Below are 12,668 nucleotides of genomic sequence, written 5' to 3' on the forward strand. Positions count from 1 at the left end.
ATTGCAATGATAATATGATTATGTATTCGCCACAGTCAGTCAGTTTCCCACACCATCTCGACGGTGGTCTTGGCCGGCCGGGATAACAGAGCCGATTAAAGTTGGGTCTTGTCGGGTAAAAATGGACATGCACTACTCCATACTGAGACGGATTCGCCACAAGGCAGTTTGAGGACGCAAAGAAGCTACGACGACGATGATGATATACTCGAGCAATGGCTGTCTCAAAGTGGTCTCATTCATTGGAATGTGAATTAGTAGGTAGGTTGAGTCTTTCTTCAGTGTGTGCTGAGCATGACATGCGACCAGGGCATCCTGATGATGTTGGATGAGCTCTATTTCATATGGGATCGTCATTGATTGGTGAACTTGTCTTCTTGTGTGGCTGGTTGGCCCAGAGCTGTTGGACTCGAACCCATTATTCGATGTTTTATCTTCCTCTTATGAATTGATTATTATCAGTCCATTGGTGTCTTTCTGCATGTTATCTCGAGGTACTTTTGGTTTTCTGGTTTAACCGCGTCTCCCTCCGATTGAAGCTGCAAGGAGGTTACTTTTTCTTGTTCATTTCGTTTCTTATTTTCTGTTAATTGATTTCATTTTTCCTCCTGTCAGCTTTCCCAGGGAAATCGCATCTGACTGTCCCAGGGCCACTATCTATCATCGCCATTAATCGCTGGAAGACTAATACGAACACTAATATCAACCGGTCTCGACTGTCATCACCAAAGGGCGGAAAAAGACAGACCAGGAAAAATCAGGAAAAAGGAAAAGAAAGCATTTTAAAAATATAATTATTATATTATTATACCGCCCCACAGCTCTCACTGTCTTGTCCGTGGAAGACTGTCGATCTGTCGCTATCATCGCTTGACTCTTCAGAGTTGCAAACGCAAATTCGTGCGTTCCCGTCCAATTCCAGGCCCACCGGGATGCCTTTCCAGAACGCTTGATTAAATCCCTATCTATCTTTCTTTTCTCGCCATCTTGAACTTATTTTATATACTACGCCCTCCGCCCCCCGTGGCAATTGCCCTTCTCCACAGAGCGGAGTCCAGTCAACCAGTCAACCAGTCACTCTTACATTTCTTCACTTGCTCACTCACTCGATCGAATCTCCTTCCTCAATACCAGTCTCGTTCTTGAGTGAGAGAAGTGGGAGCTTAGACCTTGCCAACTATTACTTTCGACCCGTCTATACGTTTCCTCTTCAACCGAAACTTCCAGCCCTCCGATTGTGTCACTGCCCTCGCTAACCTTTTCCGCTCTCTGCCTCTCTCTCCGGCATCGGAAACCATACTATATCCCTCTCTCCGCCCGCCCTACAACAGCCACACAAACTGGGAGAGAGTGTCTGGTGGTTTTCGCATGCATCGAGATTCTCTGCATTCTTCGTCAACTCAGCATCCACATAGAATCATAAATTCAGCATTTCACCATGGCGTCTAAACCAGGCGTTGCTCCATTTATCCCAGACTATGCGTCATACAACTGGACTGGTGCTCCCTCGAACTATGAGCAGCTCACCACAAATGACATAGGCGGTGATTCCAGTATGTTTTCTAGGTCCTGCTCTTTTGTGTAAGGAACCGTGATTTTAACAGCGTCATTTTTAGGAACTGAGAACCTGAACAAATGGTTTCAATCGGGTGACCAGGCGTACATCATCGTGGCCTCCGCCATGGTCATGGTCATGATTCCTGGTCTTGGATTCCTGTACTCTGGTCTCGCTCGTCGTAAGTCGGCTTTGAGTATGATCTGGGCCTGTATGGCGTCTTTCTCTGTCATCACCTTCCAGTGGTACTTTTGGGGTTATTCACTCGCCTTCTCTCCGACTGCCACCAATGGCTACATTGGTAATCTGCGCAACTTTGGTCTCATGAAAACTCTGGCCGACCCAAGTCCTGGATCACCTCTTATCCCGAACCTCCTCTATGCTTTCTACCAGGTATGATTTCTAATTTGCCAATATTTCGCGTACATTGCAGGCTGACCAAGTCTGTCTGGGATAGATGCAATTCTGTGGTGTCACTGCGGCTATTGTTATGGGCGCCGTTGCAGAACGTGGACGCCTGCTTCCCGCCATGGTCTTCACTTTCATCTGGGCTACTATCGTCTATTGTCCTATGGCTTGCTGGGTATGGAATGTGAACGGTTGGGCATACAAGTACGGTGTTATGGACTATGCCGGTGGTGGTCCTGTCGAAATCGGATCCGGTATGGCCGCCCTCGCCTATTCGATGGTCCTCGGTCGTCGTCAGGAACGCATGATGTTGAACTTCCGCCCCCACAACGTCTCTCTCATTCTTCTCGGCACCGTCTTCCTCTGGTTCGGATGGCTTGGGTTCAACGGTGGTTCTGCTTTTGGTGCCAACATTCGAGCCACCATGGCTTGCTGGAACACAAACTTGACTGCTGCCTTTGGAGCCATTACTTGGGTTCTCCTCGATTGGCGTCTCGCTAGAAAGTGGTCGATGGTTGGCTGGTGTTCCGGCACTATTTCCGGTCTGGTCGCTGCGACTCCTGCCTCTGGCTATTTGACCCCTTGGGCCAGTGTCATTCTCGGTATCGTGACTGGTATTGTTTGCAACTATGCCACCAAGGGTAAGTGGATGACAAAGTTTATGACATCTCCTTAGCGTTGCTAACTATTCTTGTCTAGTCAAATACTGGATTCGCATCGATGACTCTATGGATGTGTTCGCCGAACACGGTGTCGCGGGAATCGTTGGCCTTCTTTTCAACGCCTTTTTCGGAGACGATGCAATCGTCGGTCTGGACGGCGTGAACACTGGATCAGGAGTTGGTGGATGGGTCATCCACAACTACAAGCAGCTCTACATTCAAGTTGCTTTCATCGTGGCTTCCTGCGCTTATTCCTTCGTTGTCTCCGCCATCATTGCCTACGCCATCAACGCTATTCCTGGCCTGAAACTGCGTGCCTCCGAAGAGGCAGAATTGCTCGGAATGGACGACGACCAGCTGGGCGAGTTCGCATACGACTATGTTGAAGTTCGCCGTGATTACCTCGCCTGGACGCCTCAGAAGCACGACCAGCTCGAAGACGGCCATGAGATCCCCCACGCCGCCCGCTATGGCATCGGAGAGCACAGCGAGATGCTCGAAGGCCAGACTCCCGCGGGGGTCGACAGCCGAGGTTGCAGTGAAGGCGACTCTGGAATTCAGGAGATCAAGATCGCACCGGCTCCACGACAGGTGGCCGAGCACAACCCTCCTGCTCAAGCCCAACAGACGCACGAGGCACCTGCAGCGACTCAAATCGACGAGAAGCAAGACGGCTCATCATAATAACCTCATCTCCTGCGACCTTTTCTTCCACCATCAGTTATCCCCCCCCGTTCTTCAGCCGCGCCCCCTCAGTTTGTTCTTCTTTCTTTTTCGAGCGACTATTCGAGATATCCAGCATCGTTTTTCTTCCGCTTCCGCTTCTCAATGGTTCATAGCCTGGGGCTACGCCATTGACTTCATGTGTATTTTTCCACCCCACGCTGTGTGTGACTCTTGGTTTGGCAACATCGGCGTTCATCTGGTCTTGATCTACGGCTGTTTTGTATATACTATTTTTTTTGACCGGCGGGATGTCAGAGTCATTGGAGCTAGCAACGATACCACGTGTATAGACTTGAATAATTGAATACCTATCGGATAATTTGTGCTTGTTCATTGTATGTACTCGGGTCAACGCCGTGGGAGTTGACTCCTTTGTCTTCACACAGGGCCGGTCCAGCGTCGCTCTAAAGGTCCTAAGCCTGGCTATTTTTAGTATCTACTGGTCATGCTATTTACATTTCGTGGCGAGATCACCGCCTCACCATTGCGCGGATCCGCGCGCGCTCCTCCCGGTTGAGCTTATCGAGCACATCTGCCGTTTCGCCTCCACGGGTGACATCCTCCCACTCGTCGTCGTCCATCCCCATCACCAGCACCATCTGCAGGCAGCGGGCGAACGCCTCCCGATGTCGATATCGGCCCGAGGCCCCCTGCGCGCCGCCAACGTCCACCGCTGCACTGACCACGCCCGAGACGTCGCGCTCGAGTCGGGTGGCGCCTAGGGCGTTGATCCGCCCGTGGTACGACCATAGTCGCTTCTCGAGTAGCCGTGCCAGGTACGCGACTGTGACGTTCAGAAGGCGGTCAAAGGCCGAGGCTGTGAGGATGCGGGAGATGGGGAGGAGAAGCTCGGTCCAGCTGGCTGCGAAGCGCGGACGGACCAGCTCCGCTCGGCTGGCGCCGTCGTCGACGTCTTCGTCTCCGTCGCCATAGTCGTGGTAGACCGTGCTCGTCGGGTCGCTGTCGTCCCGTGGCTGGTATTCGATGTCTCGGAAAGCATCTGCAAGGATGGGTCGCAGGCGGTGCTTGACGACATTGTTGAATACGACCTGGATGCCGTCGGACAGGAGGTCATTCACTTTGGACTCAAAGGACGAGGCGAGCGTCTGCAGCGTTCGAGCCGCAAGTTGGGCTTCTGCAGGCACGGGGAAGAGGGACTTCAGCTGGTCCGTTTCCTCGACCTGACCATCAGGGCCAGTGATGGACTTTTTAGTCTCGCTGTGGTTCTGCACAATGCGACGTATGTAGTCGACGGCAACATCCAGGTTGTTGATCAAGACGAGAAAAGAGATCACGGTCTGTTCAGGCGGCTGAGCCCCCTGGACGGGCGCCTTGGGATAGCATTCATCGCGCATCTTTCTTTGGGTCATTCCGATGAAGTCCGATCCAAGGACCCGTGACAATGTGGGGACGACATTAGTCACTACCGAGATTTGTGACGTGGCCAGTGACTGCTGCAGGACCTTGTTGACGATATACATGATGTCGTCCACTGCAGATGTGATATGAGGAGGATCCGCCTTCAATGGCTTGTGCGGTTGCAAGGTCAGACCAGAAGGCTGTTCATCCAACTGGAACGCCTTTTCAACCGAGCGACGGAAGAAAAAGGTCGTCATAGTATTGAATGGGTTGGTCAGACGGTCATTGATTTTCTTGGAAAGACTGGCCTCCTGTAGAAACCTGGGTGGCGTAAATTTTTGGCTCTCGTCCTCGGTGGCCTTGCATAGAGTCAGCTTTCTGAATACATCCATCCAAAGGCTTTTTGAGACAATCGGATAACTTACATTGCAAGTTTCAGCGATGAATCGACAGTAGAGAGACCAGCGGCCCAGCATGACTGCCATTTCGTTTAGTAACCCGTCGATCTCTTTCATGTCTACCCCCTCATCTTCAGCGGGGAGCCCATCGCGAGTCGCTGGGGAACTCGACCGAGGCGTTCCACTGCGTTGAGCAGGAAGGAAACTTTGCACCAAGAAAGTAAAGGCATACGATTTGATGTCTGTAAGCTTGCGATCGACGTGCCGCTCGTCGCTCCAGGTGTCCAGAATAATCCCACCCTGGAGATCCGCCTCGAGCTGTAAACGTTCAATGACCCTGTTCATCTTCCGCGGACCGTAATGGCGCTCCACCAGGCCTCCATGTCCATCAATGAGTTGGGCGATATGCTCAAACAGTTTCGTGAGCGCATTTGCGTAGAAGAAGCCATCTTTGCTTTGAGCACCTCCTGTGCCGGCATTGAGGTTCGTTCGCGCTCGCGATGCCACTCCTTGGCATACGTAGCGCCCGTACACATCCAGACCAACTTCAGAGCGACCAATGAGAGGGAACAGCTTGAAGAAGCGTGTGATCTTGGCGCCATCGTTCTCGTTGACGGCCTTGTCGAACTCGCGCAGAAATAAGCCACAAAGCGATTCAGCCGCATTGTCTAGAGTGACGTTTGGCGGGTCAGGAACCTCAGCGGTCGGCACCATCTCAGCTGCAAAAGTACCATGAACCACTTCCGGAGGTATCTTGGACGCCCTGTTCAGATAACTGGCCGCCGTTTCCCAGTCCTGCGGAGCACCCATGGAGCCTGCAACCCCCAGGACGCAAGCCTTCAGCTCCGAAACCTGCTCTACCACCTCCAGCGTCGCTTTCACCCTTGACTGCTCCAGATCGAGCCGACGGACGGCACTCGAGATGCGATCTGCGGTAGCCGCAGCATCGGACAACATGCCATGGCTGATTGAGCGGGTGGTGCTGGTCTGGGAACCCAGATGAGCGCGTAAAAGATCCAATCGCCCTAGCTCTCGAGAGAAATCTTTCTGCGAAGCGACGAGGGCGTCCAGCCGAGCGGTGACTGCGGCTTCTTGCTCATGGAGATGTGACAGGGCGGCCTTGATCTCCGCAACGGAACTGGCGTTGAACACGTCAATTGGGAGATGAGAGTTTGCGCGTACTCCTTTTTGTTCTGCGGACGAGGCCACATGCCCGTTGGCAATGGAGTTTGTTGTCCTGGACATCGTTTCCGGGCTCCTGATCGACGGGGAGTCGGTAGAAGATGCAATGTGTCTTGTTGATGCGTCAGATTACAGATACGGAGTAGATAGAGACACCCACCAGTGGGCGGTGAGAAGCTCATAGCCAGCTGCTTGTTGTTGCTTCAGACCTGCAACGGTCACTCGTTTGAGAGAAGGGTGATGGAGTTCATATTGAAGAGCAGTTTCTTCTGTTAGCAACTAATTCCTGATGCAAGACGCATGAAAATAAAATATCAAATCTGCTTCTTGGAGACCGTTTGCCCTACAATTGCAAGCCTCAGGCAGCCCAACCCCACCCACTACCCAATCGGGGGATTTTCTCCTTCTGAGATATCAACTCGACGTCATTTGCTACTGGTTCGCTGTCAACGGGTGATTTTCTTTCGTTACGTCTTTGTGCCTCTATTATTCATCATTTATAATCTCAATCATAATTGATAAGAAGTTGAGCTCCTTTACTTGCTGCCATTGACCGCCGACGAAGTTGCAGACACCAGCAAAGCGGCTCAGTGCTGGCTATTCTCGAAGCAAGCATGGGCAGTGAAACGTCCACTGTGGTCGATGAGGGAACTGCCCCATCGGTACTGGAAGCGCGGAACATTGAAGCCGTAGCCAAATATATGAAGGAGAAAGATGTGCGACGCATTGTGGTCATGGTATGCCATCTTCCGAGATCGTCCCTCATTTCCCTGCATGCGCTGTCGGAGCATGTGGCTGACGGTGGTGATGGCAGGTAGGGGCTGGAATCAGTACCTCGGCGGGCATTCCCGATTTTCGCTCCCCAGAGACAGGTCTTTACTCCAATCTAGCCTTCCTAGATCTGCCAGAGCCCGAGGATGTGTTCGATATCAGTTTCTTTCGAGAGAACCCTCGACCGTTCTACGCCTTGGCGCGTGAGTTGGCGCCTGGCCGGTATCGACCGACTATTGCGCATTCGTTTGTCAAGTTACTGCACGATAAGGGGCTGCTGTTGAAACACTTTACACAGAACATTGATTGTTTGGAGCGCCTGGCGGGAGTCCCAGGCGAGAAGATTGTCGAGGCCCATGGTAGCTTCGCGTCACAAAAATGTATTGACTGCAAGGCGGCGTACCCAGAACCTCAAATGAAAGAGGCTATTGCCAAAGGGGAGGTGCCCTATTGTCCTCATTGCAATGGGTTTGTGAAGCCGGACATCGTCTTCTTCGGGGAAGCTCTGCCCGAGGAATTCCATTCGAACCGGAGTCTCCCAGAACAAGCAGATTTATGTATCGTCATGGGTACGAGTCTATCTGTACAGCCATTTGCTAGTTTACCGGTGTTCTGCCCTGAGGGGATTCCGCGAGTGCTGATCAACATGGAACGTGTGGGAGGTATGGGGTCTCGTCCCGACGATGTTCTTCTTTTGGGCGATTGTGATGCTGGTGTGCGAAAGTTTGCACGAGCGCTCGGTTGGGAACAGGAACTTGAGGCACTTTGGGAGAGCACGAACCCTGATAAAGAGGCGCGAGAGGCAGAGAATGCTCCTTTATGGATGAGAGACGAACGACTACAGGACGAGGTGGAGCGTCTGACAGAAAAAGTTGATCGAGCGTTGGAATTGTCCGGGGCGTATCGAGACAGAGTGCGACAGCAATTAGACCGTCATTCTCAGAAGGAAGCAAGCATCAGACAAGGGACGGCAGCAGCCCACGCCTTGTCGAGTAAACAGCCCCTGGGCCAGTCGTCCGGAATCTCCCGCGACGAGGAGACGGACGGACGACTTGCCCAGGATGAGCCTGTCAATGGAGATGTGAAGGCAAGGGAGCTACAACCAACAGCTGTGCATGACAGCGAGGGGGGTTTGGGACATGTGTTTCCTCATTTGGACAGTCAAAGGAAGGAGTCATCTGCCATGTGAGCCATGTGAGTCCTTTTAGTGTAGGAAACCACTGCATCCACTATTTGGTGATGGCGTCGATGTGGCTTTTGGCGGATCCCGGATGGTTGATTCTTGCGCATCATTACCTTTCTCACCTTTCTCACCTTTCTCACATGAATGAAATCTAAATGAGAATTTGAAGGTGAGAGATGGGAGAACATAGTATGCGAAATAATGAAGTAATGAAGATGAGCTTTGATCATGAAAAGACAATGAAGTCTAGTCTGGATCATCTAGTCTAGTTAGTTATGGCACTCATAATAAGCAATGTTCTAGAAGTGATCAGCTCATACTGAATGATTGACTATTGAGGCGCCAACAGCGGAACTGATGCATCACAAAAGGATCTCCGAGTCTCACCGGCTTTTGGGAGATTTGATTCTCAATCTTTGCTACTCTTTAGATAATCCTTTGGGAAGCATTATGATTATCAAATCCTGGAAAAGGTGCGGATATACTCCGTAATCCGTGTGAACCCCAACCCCAACCCCTGGAGCAAGTAGCTAGACGTTGATGGAGCATCAATGGAGCAATGTCAAAAAGTTTCGATTCTCACTAAAAAACGACTGCAGCTGAAAGAGACCAACCGGTGAGGAATCGGATGATCAACGGCCACTGTGATTTCATCGTTCTGCGGGGCTTTTTCTCTCTCTTGGACCTTCTCCGGTCGCTGCCCCACGGTGTAGATAGTTCCTAGTTCCTAGTTCCTACTAATAGAACTCTACCTCATACTCCATAGTTATTCTTATTATCAACATCCTCCCCCCACCTCCAACTCATCTTTGTCTTTCTCTCTCTTCTCCCTCTTCTTTCATCTCATATATCCTTCATTGTTCATATCTAACGTCCCCCCCCTTAACACACACCCTAATAACACAATGGTCGGAATTGGCCCCAAGCGCCCCCCATCCCGCAAGGGTAGGTCAACCTGGTCGAAGCTACAAACCAGTTGGCAGAGTGGCTCATTTGAATCGGAATTGTAACAGGATCGATGTCCGATGTGCCTCAGAATCTTCTGCAGCAGATCAAGGATTTTGAGGACATGTTTACCGTGGACCGCGCCAAGCTCAAGCAGGTGGTTGACCACTTCGTCAAGGAGCTTGAAAAGGGTAAGTCGATATCTTTTATCTATATGCAATAGCTCCAGTAGCCATCAGAAAAATGTGATGAAGCTAACCTGTGGCTTCCGATCAGGTCTCAGTGTGAAGGGTGGTAACATCGTGAGCTTGATCGCATCCGTTCTGGGAAGCTTGGACGCTGACCACTAGGACTACTCATCAGCCAATGAACGTTACCTGGGTTATGGGTTTCCCCGATGGAGAAGAACAGGGAACCTTTCTCGCCTTGGATATGGGTGGAACCAACCTGCGCGTTTGTGAGATTACCTTGACGGAAGAGAAGGGAGGCTTCGACATCTGCCAAGCCAAGTACCGCATGCCTGAAGAACTGAAGACCGGCACCGCTGAGGAGCTGTGGGAATACATCGCCGACTGCATTCAGCAGTTCATTGAGTTCCACCACGGAGAGGAGGGACTGGAATCATTGCCACTGGGCTTCACCTTCTCCTACCCGGCTACACAAGACTACATTGATCATGGTGTTCTTCAGCGCTGGACCAAGGGCTTCGACATTGACGGTGTCGAGGGAGAGGATGTCGTCCCTCCCCTGGAGGAGACCCTGAAGAGAAAGGTATGCCCTCTCCAGCTTGTCGTTGCCGATCTACAGATACCTGACATGTGTGCTTCACAGGGACTTCCAATCAAGGTCGCTGCTTTGATCAACGATACCACTGGAACACTCATCGCCTCGTCCTACACTGATCCTGAGATGAAGATTGGGTGTATTTTTGGTACAGGGGTCAATGCGGCCTACATGGAGGATGTTGGCTCCGTCCCCAAACTGGCTCACATGAACCTGCCCCCAGACATGCCAGTGGCCATCAATTGCGAGTACGGTGCTTTCGACAACGAGCACGTTGTTCTTCCTCTTACAAAGTACGATCACATCATTGACCGTGACTCTCCCCGCCCTGGTCAGCAGGCCTTCGAGAAGATGACAGCCGGTCTCTACCTAGGAGAGATCTTCCGTCTAGCCCTCATTGATCTCCTGGACAGCAGACCAGGACTGATCTTTCAGGGCCAGGACACCAGCAAGCTGCGGAAGCCGTATCTGCTGGACGCTTCCTTCCTGGCTGCCATCGAGGAGGACCCGTACGAGAACTTGCAGGAGACACAGGAGCTGTTCGAGCGCCAATTGAACATCAAGCCAACCTTGGCCGAGCTCGAGATGGTTCGTCGTCTGGCTGAGTTGATCGGTACGCGTGCGGCTCGTCTGTCGGCCTGCGGTGTCGCCGCTATCTGCAAAAAGAAGAACATCGAGAGCTGCCACGTTGGTGCGGACGGCTCCGTCTTCACTAAGTACCCTCACTTCAAAGCCCGTGGTGCCCAGGCTCTACGCGAAATCCTGGACTGGGCCCCTAACGAGAAGGACAAGGTCACCATTATGGCGGCCGAGGATGGTTCCGGTGTCGGTGCCGCGCTGATCGCCGCTTTGACCCTCAAGCGTGTCAAGGCCGGTAACCTGGCTGGTATCCGGAACAAGGACGATATGCAGAAACTGCTTTAAATGTCGATATCTGATATCTGGAAGGTTTTTCATTTTAGCTGCTAATGAGTTTTTCTTTTGGATACGGTGTTTTGGTATGACAAGTGGAAGCTGGCCTGGGTTTGACGAAAATATCCATGAACGCTATACAAGACTATGAATCTCCTGGTGTCTCGGAGGATGCGCATGGTCTCGACTTACGGTGGAGTTGCAGACCCTATAGAAACGACTCGACTGGAATGCAAGTGTCTGTACATACAATCAACATACAGACTCAATGAATGATATTACGCTACTAAACGTCACAGTCCCTACAAGTGCGCTGGATCGCCAGCATAATTAGTTATCTCGACAGCCAACTGACGGAGTTGAACTTGCCAGGGAACGGCAACGCTCATTGTTTTGCCTCTTGGAAGTTACCAACATCTTCTGCGCATTAATCATTCCAGAACATCTGCCGCAGCGGACAAGTGATATGAGGTATAAATCTGTGCCCCTCATCAAGGGATCTAGACGGTCAATCAGAGACAAGGTGAGCTCTTCGACAGCGTTTTGGGCCTGCAAATACGTTCATAAAGTTTTGTCCAAGGAAGCCAGCATTCCGGAGGCGACACAGGAATGTTCGAATACTCCCAAACCGACTGATCTCGATAACAGATGAGTTGAACGACACTGCGACAGATTCTTCGTCACCGTCTATGACATTTGATTGACGGGATCTCGTGAAGAAATACCCGTCTTGTCGTTCCTACTGCATATTCGAAAGTCAATCCGATACCCGGTTGACCTGACGAATGCGCCTCCGTCAAGGAGCGCGATGTTCGGAATAAATCATTCGACATCCCCATTTGTAAAATGCCAGACTCTTATGGCACCATGGCAGGCACGTTGCCCTGGCAGATGGTCTGGGCCTTATCCACAGAACTGCAAGTGTTTTGTTGTGATGCCTGGAAGCTGGGGTATCGTGCGTACCCTATACACAACACGTGGAACTCTTCATTTTCCCCAACTGGCATCAAGCTTTCAAAGAGAGTAGTTATCGATATTTAACTAACCTGTCTGTTCCTGTCAACTCCCCGAAGGAAGCCCTGCTCTCTTTTCCCCCTTCCCCCGTCCCTCTCAGGTCGCCCCCTAACACCTCACATCATAACTAACCACACAACCAATTACCCTTCCCAAATCAGCAGCCGGAATGAAGGCTGTCATTACCATCCTCACCACGGCCATGGCCATGACCGCTCTGGCCGTCCCCTATCGAGGCGCAAGAGACAGCGAGAGCGCCGAAACAGATACCACCCTCGTGCCAACTCCCACCAGTGAACTCCTCGCCCCCGCCGAGTCCGCCGAGACGGTCCACATCCATTCCACGAACGTGGCCATCGTTACGGTCACGCCGGCCCCGAGCGCGAGCTCGAACTCGACTCCCGCAAGCAAGGGTAATGCGGAGGAGGCGAGTGCTGCGGTGGAGAAGGATGCGAAGACAGTAGGTTTCCCCCTGTTGAGCTAGGTGTCAGGTGTGCTAAGCTGATGGGTGCAAAAGGATCATATCATTGGTTCGGTGAGTGAGTTGATGTTTGCTTTGCGGTGTGGTCACGGTCTGCTGGTGTCCCTGTTTGCTGATGATGATTGCGATTGATGGGTAGCTTATGAGCACGGTGAGTCTATCTTATCTTGGATTTGTTGGCTGTGGTATGAGCGGAAGCTGATGATTTTGTTTCGCCATCAAAGCTCGGTCTTGATGTAAGTCATATGTTCCATCTCAGGGTGGCCGCTTTCAGTGGGATGGGGTGCTG

General features: G+C 51.6%; 5 protein-coding genes across 5 annotated transcripts; 4 read left to right on the top strand and 1 right to left on the bottom strand.

Moving 5' to 3' along the window:
• Positions 1-1,438: 1,438 nt before the first annotated feature.
• Positions 1,439-3,309, top strand: CDV56_106537 (ammonium transporter; the record flags this gene model as incomplete). The annotated part of the gene is made up of 4 exons (XM_026760156.1): positions 1,439-1,553; positions 1,617-1,948; positions 2,013-2,604; positions 2,663-3,309. The coding sequence occupies 4 exons, from the start codon at positions 1,439-1,441 to the stop codon at positions 3,307-3,309; spliced, it is 1,686 nt and encodes a 561-aa protein (XP_026616039.1).
• A 512-nt stretch (positions 3,310-3,821) lies between these two features.
• On the bottom strand, positions 3,822-6,353 carry CDV56_106682 (Golgi transport complex subunit COG4; the record flags this gene model as incomplete). The annotated part of the gene is made up of 2 exons (XM_026760301.1): positions 3,822-5,069; positions 5,136-6,353. The coding sequence occupies 2 exons, from the start codon at positions 6,351-6,353 to the stop codon at positions 3,822-3,824; spliced, it is 2,466 nt and encodes an 821-aa protein (XP_026616040.1).
• Positions 6,354-6,904: 551 nt separating this feature from the next.
• CDV56_106844 (SIR2 family NAD-dependent protein deacylase) lies at positions 6,905-8,250 on the top strand (the record flags this gene model as incomplete). The annotated part of the gene is made up of 2 exons (XM_026760463.1): positions 6,905-7,027; positions 7,105-8,250. 2 exons carry the CDS (start codon positions 6,905-6,907, stop codon positions 8,248-8,250), a joined length of 1,269 nt encoding a protein of 422 aa, XP_026616041.1.
• An 899-nt stretch (positions 8,251-9,149) lies between these two features.
• Positions 9,150-10,896, top strand: CDV56_106967 (putative hexokinase Kxk; the record flags this gene model as incomplete). Its single annotated transcript, XM_026760586.1, has 4 exons — positions 9,150-9,189; positions 9,258-9,380; positions 9,466-9,491; positions 9,553-10,896. The coding sequence occupies 4 exons, from the start codon at positions 9,150-9,152 to the stop codon at positions 10,894-10,896; spliced, it is 1,533 nt and encodes a 510-aa protein (XP_026616042.1).
• Positions 10,897-12,067: 1,171 nt separating this feature from the next.
• CDV56_107106 (uncharacterized protein) lies at positions 12,068-12,511 on the top strand (the record flags this gene model as incomplete). The annotated part of the gene is made up of 2 exons (XM_026760725.1): positions 12,068-12,358; positions 12,416-12,511. The coding sequence occupies 2 exons, from the start codon at positions 12,068-12,070 to the stop codon at positions 12,509-12,511; spliced, it is 387 nt and encodes a 128-aa protein (XP_026616043.1).
• Positions 12,512-12,668: the final 157 nt, after the last annotated feature.

The sequence above is a fragment of the Aspergillus thermomutatus genome (assembly GCF_002237265.1).
Source record: "Aspergillus thermomutatus strain HMR AF 39 chromosome Unknown NODE_51, whole genome shotgun sequence".
In the NCBI taxonomy this organism is placed as follows: Eukaryota; Fungi; Ascomycota; class Eurotiomycetes; order Eurotiales; family Aspergillaceae; genus Aspergillus; species Aspergillus thermomutatus.